Source organism: Geospiza fortis, unplaced genomic scaffold (assembly GCF_000277835.1).
Source record: "Geospiza fortis unplaced genomic scaffold, GeoFor_1.0 scaffold351, whole genome shotgun sequence".
NCBI lineage: Eukaryota > Metazoa > Chordata > Aves > Passeriformes > Thraupidae > Geospiza > Geospiza fortis.
Window position 1 is genome coordinate 1,141,958 of NW_005054419.1, and position 8,811 is coordinate 1,150,768.

General features: G+C 39.0%; 1 protein-coding gene across 1 annotated transcript in view; it reads left to right on the forward strand.

Moving 5' to 3' along the window:
• The first annotated feature begins 7,287 nt into the window (after window positions 1-7,287).
• Window positions 7,288-8,811, forward strand: part of SLC45A4 (solute carrier family 45 member 4) — a 31,797-nt gene continuing 30,273 nt past the window's right edge. The window contains exon 1 of the mRNA XM_005426615.2: window positions 7,288-7,909. Coding sequence (XP_005426672.1) covers window positions 7,666-7,909 — 244 coding nt within the window. The 5' untranslated portion in view covers window positions 7,288-7,665. The remainder of the gene's footprint in view (window positions 7,910-8,811) is intronic.

Sequence of the window (8,811 nt, forward strand, 5' to 3'; positions counted from 1 at the left end):
TGTGAGGGGCTGGAAAGAGGGTCCCAAGAAAGCCAAGGGGGTTCTAGTCAAGGCCATGCTTTATGGAAAGAAGGAAGCAGGAAACCCTATAGAAGATTTAACTTAGGCAGGGCTGGAGTTTGTAAGCCTGTCAGGCTTTAATAATTTCTGGAATTTTGTATACATACCAAGGAAAGGGTGCAACAAGTCTTCATTAACCCTTCCAAAATCGAGCTGTTCACACCCTTCCTTTTATATTTTGGATTGTGGTTTGGATATTTATTTGTTGGGGGAGTAGAGGATGTCAGATGTATAGCGTTAAGAGTAGAAAAGCTGCCAGCATCATCTGCTTCTCTTAGAATTTGTATTATAGACATCGTGTTTTGGCTTAAACAGCAAGTTTGTAAAAGACATCAACTGACTTACAGTGAGTGAAGAGTCCTGAAGGCAAGCAAAAGTTTGTGTTGGAAAAAGTGGGGAAAATGCTGTTTCTCCATGTGAGGTGGATTGCTTCATATGGTTTTAATTCACAACTTGCTGCAGAATGACTTACCCTTGTCCAGACCTTGCTTCTGTGGCCTAAATTATGTGGTAGCTTCAAAAGTAGGTCATGATGCAAAAAGCACTGTGCTGTTTCCAGTGGCTCTTTTCTCTTTTTTGTTTTTGTTTTTTTTTTTCAAATCTCAGGTTTCAAGATGAACTTGCTAAGAATCTGACCTACAGTTGGTATTAGTCATAGGGTTGTTTGGGCAAGATGTCCTTGTGGAAGAAGCTGGTTTATGCTGTTGTGTTTCAATGTCTTTGATTACCTAAATAATGAATTAGATGTTAGGACATGTCAAATGTGGTTCTTTATTGCACCCAGTTAGCCTTAACCTTTTTTCTTTGGCAGGGTTTTAGTGATTCACGACAGGCCAGTCCAGTGTAATGTAAGACTGTTTTAAAGTGAGAGATTGACTTTCAGGATCTGGAGGTGACACAGCTCATATATGGAAATGTTGTTGAGTAATACATAATATAATTGATTTTTTAAAAAATATTCCTGAAGAAGTGTAGTCTTGCCTCTCTGATAGGGTTAATACAGTTCTGTTTTTAGAAAGTAGTAGCTACAAAGCTTTCAATGTTTGCATTTAGCTGTCAGAAGTCTTAAAGAGAGTTGAAACAACTGCCTGCCTATAATTGCTGCCCTTTTGAACCAAAGGCCTTATGACTCACCCTATATAGAAAGTCACAGAGTTTGTCTACACCTTTGTGATAGAACAACTTCATCAGATCACACAGAAGGATAAAGCCCTTCCTCTGAACTTTGAGTAGGGCAGTTGAGCACATTTATCCAGCTGGGCCAAAACTTCCAGGTATGTGTACTAGATGTTTTTCTTCCTAGTGCAGTGACTGAACACTTCAGTATTGACATGGCCCAAAAAAACATCCCTTGTCACCAGTTCTGTTACTATAAACAGCAGCTAATTATTAGCAACAGAGTCACAAAACTGCCAGGGAGAAAATAGCTGCCTGTTGGCCAAGCAAGTGCTGTTCTGCCTTGCATCTGGCCAGTACGAGGAGAATACAAGAGAGCTCTCCCAGCATCCTTCTGAGGATCCTTCTGCCTTCTGTCCAGCAGGTGTCTGGAGCTGGGCAGATGAGTTTGCTTTTTGACCTTGTAGCCTCAGGGACCCACCAACAGCTCCTTTCCTCTGTGAGCTGCAATTTCACCCTGGCTTTGGGTATTGCTGCCCAAAGGGACACTTTCCCCCCTGTTACTGTGGTATGGATCCCTGCAGCCAACAGGATTTTAGGAAGGATTTCTTTAGCTGCTTGGACATGTTTTTGTCTGCTTCGTTTTCAGCCTGGATCAGTTACAGTGTCTGGTTCACTGCTCTGCTGCTCATGTGCTGCACAGGAAGCAGTGGGAGTAAGGAACAAGGGGCAAAGGAAGAGCAGAATGGTGCTCTTAGAGGGAGCACTTGTTTATACCAGCTTAAAGTGAATGAGAAACCCAGAGTGTAAGCAGTGGAATAAGCTGGTAATGTATTTTATGTGATATTTCTTTACTAAATCAGTTGCCTAATCTTACAGAGTAGTTTTTAATATATTTTGAGAATGGACAAGGCTTTGTGAGGTGGTGCAGCCATGCTTGCAGAAGGGATTGAAGATCAGTCTTGCCTTTAAGAACTGCTCTTTTACAGCAGCATTCTCTTGTCTGTTGGTGTGGTGGAGCACAGAGCATTTGAACTCAAGACACCAGCAATTATGTTTGGACAAAATCCATTTTACTCTTGGGAAGGCACAAGCCCAAACGGTGTGTCCTTTCACAAGCCAGTCAGATGCCAAAGCAGAACCTATTGTCCACTTCACTTTGAATTGTGGAAGGAATAATAAGTGATGTTTGTCTGCAACACTGTGGTAGAAGTGCTCAGCCAAACACTTATTCATCCTGAAGAAAAGACTGATAAACTCTGAATACCTTTCTTTCTAATGCTAATATTAAGGCTAAACTTAAATCAATCTCGATAACTCTTCAAGATATTACCAGATTACTTGAAAACCTGAGCATAAACCAACTTGGCAGAAAAGTATTTGACAAATAAATGGAATGACTGGGCACTTACAGGCTTGTCAATCTGACGTGACTCACAGGTGAAATAGTGTGGTTGCTAGCATGGATGTCAGTGGGATGCATTCATTGAAGCATTGGAGGAGGGTAAGTTGTAAGGCTCTGGCGAGGAATGAAAATCCTCTCCTATTAGACTGGCAGCTTCTGCAGTCTTACACTTTTTTTCCAAGTAAATATTTGAAAATTTCATTAAGAAGTACACCTGCTTGGGTTTTTTGTGGTTTGGGGCTTTTTGATGTGTTGAACAGAATGGATCACTGAGAGGTCCTAATGTGACAATGACAACTGTGACTAGACTTATTAAAGCCTATTTAAATTCTGTAATAACTGATTAATTGATTCTTAGCTATTTTCCCTTGTGAACCTTCACAGTGATAAACAATGAAAAGTCATTGTATGCAATGATGGCTCAAGGTGGCTCTTCATCCTTTCTTTCCTCATCAAGAAGGTAAAACTCATTTAAACTCTAGAATCTTTGAGTTAGAGTAATTCCAACATCATTAGAAAATAATTCCTGTGAGCAAAACTGAATGCAGCTCTTCATGATTTCAGACAGTTTTGGTCAGTCTGTATCCTTGCATGTAAAAGAGAGTCATGATAATGGAAAAGGCAGATCTTGAAGGCAGGAGATAACTACATGAATGACTGGAAGTTAATGCAGTAAACTTCAAAGAAGAGGATGAGATAAGAGGTAGTTTATCTCTGCTCAATCCTCTCCTTTTTTCCTTAGATATTCAGTTGTGCTTGGGCAGAAGTGTTTCCATCATTTTCAGTTCGCTCATTCCAGTTTTTCATAGGCTGTGCTTATTTTTGTCGTTTTCTTGGGTTTTTATAATTAGCACATACCACCTCTTCTGAGATTGTTTCTTACACTAGTAAATGCCTGAGGAAATGCTCAATGGCTTTATAGGAAGAAAACCATCTGAAAGATTTGAAATCTTCTCCTGGAATCCAGTTGGGCCCATTTAACTGTTTTCTATTTGCCAGCTTTATTACAGCTCAGAAAAATATGTTTGTGATTATCTGAAATGTGCTGTGTACTCCACAGCTTACAGCTTTGGCACTGGTTCAGAAATTCTAGTTACTTGTCAAACGGTGCATTCCAATTCCTTGTTAGCAAAAGAGATCTGGAAACATGCATCAAAAATAGTTCAGTCTTAAACAATTTGGGCAGGATCACTGTTAATCTCATTTTATTTTGGTATTGATGGGTGTGCTACCAGACCTCCAGATGGTGGCATCGCAAATGCAGGAACACTGCTTGTCAAACCCCCAAGTCCCGAACTTAAAAACACATTGAGATGTGTGATAGAAGTCATCTGCCCAAGGCATCATGTTGGATAATTATGTAGCATGAACTCTTTGTGCTTCCTAAGCATCGTAGTGCTCCCTAGGGAAAAGAAAACCATGGAATTTTGTGGGCTACAGATATTACCTATATAACACTTGCTCTTCTTTGGCAAACCCTGAGGAAAGGCAGTGATTTTCCTTTGGTTCTTTGATGGTTCACAGGCTCTGTCTGTGAAGAGTACCTATTTGAGGATTACTGATTTGTCAAGCCTGTAACATGTTTTGTGTTTGACACATTCATATTATGCCTCCGTGAAAGGTAGGTAGTAAAAGTACAACAAAGATAAGATTGCAAGCAATCTGAAAAGCTTTATAAAATTTTGCTTACAGATTAGGTTTTGGACTATATTACTCACCTGTTTTGTTGGAATATTAACTATGGCTTTATATGTTTTTGTCATTGCTAAAACGTGGCCAAAGGTCAGAGTAAAATATGTGCAATTAAGCTGACAAAGAGCCGGTGTCATCAGTCTGCTCCTCCATAAACACTCGGCAAGACCAGAAATACTTCTGTATCTAAAGTTCTCTTCCCACCCAACCTGTGTACAATGCCCAACAGGAATCTTTTTCCATGGATGAAATTCTTCCTTTTTCTGCTTTATTTGTTGTTAGTTATGAAAATACCCTTGAAAACCAGCCATGAAAAACAATTAGTGCTGGATGCAGACATCAGAGAATTCTGCGTTGGTATTTTAATCCAGCTTCTCTTCAGGTGCCATTTACTTTGGAGTTCTTTGCTGCATAAAAGCCTCTGTTATATTTACTTCCATCAGGTAAATGAATTTCTCTCCCTCTTTGAGAAGAAAGAATGCCAGTATTCAATCTTGCCAAATTCAAAATGAACTTGGAAAAAAAGAAGCAGAATATATATCAGTCTAAAATGAACATGAACACAACTGAGCAGGGCTTAAGAGAGAACTGAAGACCTTTCTGAGAGGCTCTTGTTATTCTCTGACTCTTGTATTAGACGTGCACTTGGAGTCAGATTAAAGTGCTGCAGGAAGGCTAGCGTTATGCTTACCACAAAATTGACATAATGGAACAGTAATTCTCTGTTCTTTTAGATAAAACCCGTCCATTGTGCCTCCTCCTATTGCACTTGAACACTGTAACTGCTTTTTCTGGCATGTTTAAAATGTGCTGTTCTTATCTGTGTCAATTACAGCTTCAAAGTCTACCTCCATCTATCGCCCATTATTCCTGGCTCTTAAATTATCTGATCACTCCCCATCATCTTCCACTTCAGAAATAACTTTTTCAGTCATCCCTTAAGAGTCTTGCTCAAATCGGCTAAATCTCAGATATCTGCTTTTGTCCTGCCTCTTTATCCTTTCCCAGAACAAATGCTCCTGGCTTGGTGTCATCCTCCTTGCCATGTGCAGGCTGCCCCAGTGCATCACAGAACATTCTGGAGTGATGAACTGCCTTCCTCAGTGCCTCACCCTGGAACTGCATATGGAAGGAAGTGTTTAGGGAAAGGGAATTAAATACTTCACAGGAGGGGGAATCAGGAGTGAGAAAACAGTAGAGACTTTAAACCAGACTGTGCAGGAGAGTAATCCATGACCCTTAGAGTGTAATGCAACATAGATGTTCTGCTAAAGTTTGGATAATAAGGGTTCACATGTATACTTTCAAATTGTACTGAATGTCGTGATGCCTGAGTCTGCCAGCAGTTAAACATTTTATGACTAGTCTGTAATTAAACTAATTGCTCCTACTCCAGAACATGTATTTTGTAGGCTTTACTCTCTCAGAACTCATGTTACATAAGGTGGATGTGTTTTTTTAATACACAGAGTACTTTACATTTATGATAAACTACTTACATCTTAATTTCTGTTAATTCTGAGTGGGTAGAGAAATGCTTTCCAAGTCCTTTTTGTTCTGAGCTATTTAGTGCTTATAGATAAAACCTTGAGCTTAAAACTTGGTTTATACTCTAGTTCAGTAAGTTATTTTAACTTTCTCGTGTAATTTAAAGGTTTGTCCAGCTCAAAATAAAATTTTAGCATTAGTTTGTTGTTGAGGTGATCAAATGTGAAAGTTCCAGTAATCTTGGGGAGCCTGGAAGAAGAAGACATGTACCAAAAAAGATGCTTTTGAATGGAAGAATAAAATAAACAGCTCTCAGGAGGGTGTCAGCAGGAGGGAGTGCTCAAGATGGTGTTCTGATGATGCACTTTTAGTAGAACAGTGTCTCAGTCCCACTGAAACAGAGCTGCTCTTGTGATTAAACACACACCATGGCATCTGTTTCCTAAGGCTCAGTTTTACGCTCACCACTTAATGATCTGGTGGTGTGCTCAGGCCCACAAAGAGTTTTTGTGGCCACAACTGAAGAGACAAGGAATTGCAGCATGGGGACTTTACTGAGGCCAGCTTTGCTGCCAGAGCCAGCACTTCATGGAACCATAGCCCTGAGGGGTTTTGTGCTGGGGTCACAGCTCAGTCACCCTGTGTAGAGATGTAAACATGCATCCTTCTAATACAAACTTATATAATAATCTGACTTTCTTATAAGAAGTTTTGTTTTCTTCTCCTACGTGCTTAAACACATTTTGATTGGCATGGTGCAGTATTTGTACATCTACTTAGATTTTGTCTATGGCACAAAGGAGGGGAAGGTACAGAAGAAGCTTGTCTTACCTGTTTGGAATATATTTTAATAATTTTAATGTGGAAGATACTGTACCATTCTGCTTTCACAAATTTCAGCAGCTTCACAGGATGTGGGAGTAAGATGGTCTGGTCTTGTGTGCAGAAAGAAGATGAATTCATATGCTGTGTATATCTTCATTGAAGTTTAAATATTTAAATATCAATCCTTAGTTATATTCATCATGGCTTATTTTGCTCATGCTTCCTTGAGAAATATCTTCAGTATAAAATGGTGTGATAGTTACTGCAAAGTAACTTGCAACTTCCAAAAACCTAAATGGAGATGTGTGTGTGTGACCATGGTAATTGATGAATCATCTTCCTGGCATAGAACTGGAATATCCTATGCTGTTTCTGAAATGCAACCTGCTTTAAATTTCCCAGAATTTTAGTCTTGTGCTCGGTGTTCTGAGGATCTTGGACAAGTACTCTGACATTCTTCTGTGGCTTTGTGTAGGACCACAAACCAGAGGAACTGGAGTACAGTAAAGCATCATTTAAATACAAGGCACAACTGCTTTTCAATGGAAAGTGCAGAGGTAGGAGGGAATGTGGAATAAAGGACCCTACTCTAGGCAAGGACAATGGAAAGCATGAAGCAGGAAATAGGTTATATGGTTAAGGGGGGGGACACAATATCCTGAAAAAGCCTATTGAAATTTTTAAATGCTTGCTTTTTGTTGCAGATTAATCAGCCACTCGATGGGGATTAACAGTGGAGCACCTCTTTGTGTCGCCTTTCCACCTCTGTGTAGCACGAATAACAACTTCAGCACTTCTTCAATAATAATTATGAAACTGGTATTAACTGAATGGCAATTATGGATTTTTAACTCTAACTCACAGTAAACCAGCAAGCCATATGTTGAAATTCTTACCAAATAGCTTTTCATTCTTAATGTCTCGTATCTCTACAAGAAGTTGCAAGATACCTGTTTGTACAAGAGGAATATAAGCTTTACTTGCCTGAGGAACAGAAGCTGAAAGAGAAGACACCCTAACTTGTTCGTGGAGTTATGGTAGTATTATTTATATAGATATAACAAATATATATATTTTTTATGGTAATGAAAATGGCTCCTCAGAATGCTGACTCGGAATCTATGCAAGTTCAAGATCTACCTGTGGCACAGCTTCAGAAACCAGAAAACAAGGAGAATGAAAGTAGGGAGGAGACCATTAGTGAAGGATCCATAGACCGGATACCGATACGCCTGTGGGTGATGCATGGTGCAGTAATGTTTGGCAGGGAATTTTGTTATGCCATGGAGACAGCTTTGGTAACACCTGTATTGTTACAAATTGGTAAGTAATTCTCATTTCTGTCAGTCGTAGCTTTCTATATATTTTTGCATTGATTGAAGCCAGGCAAAGAGGGAAGATGTGTCTGCCAGCTAAAGGTACACAAGGTAAAAAGGATTTTGGTTTTTTTCCTTAGTGTCTGTAGCACAGATTCAACTGTGTGATTATGTTTAAGTGGGAAGGATTTCTACATGTATTCCTCTTCTGTCTAATATTGCTTCCCTCTGTAAAAAATGTAACCTGATTTAATTCTAAAATTCTCTACTACAAGGTAAGTGTCCTAGAAACTAGAAACAATGTTAGGCTATAAAGGATTGCAGTGAAGCATTTTTTTTAATTTATGGAGAAATGCTTCAGGTTACAGTACTTTACAATATCTAAACAGTTAGATAAATTGGTTTTTCCAGTGAACTACTGCATTTATTTCTAACCACTAGAGAGTCTTGTTTTGTGTGATTTATCTGCAGTTTACAGCATGTGAATACATATTAATAAACTCTGATACCAATAGCCTTAGATGATAATGGGGGGAGTGGTGTGTTTTAAAATAGGGGTAGTCAGTGTTAAATTTCATGGTGAGTATTGTCATTAGGTTTCAAATCAACTGTTTACATTATTAAGAGTATCTGATATTGCCTTTATCAAATACAGAAACTGGTCAATCATATATCAAAAAATATGACATGACACGGAATAGAAATGCCAGACTGAGTGGGGAGTAAACCAACCATGTGTGTGCACTGTATAATTGTCTATATATTTGTATATTACATGTTTGCTTTGGCTTACCTGTGCAGGCGTGCCTTACAGCTTGCTCAGCTGTGGCCAGACAGAAACACGCAACCAACTAAATAATAATGTTCAATGAATACTATTTACAACATTGTTTAAAAAATTTCAGGTTA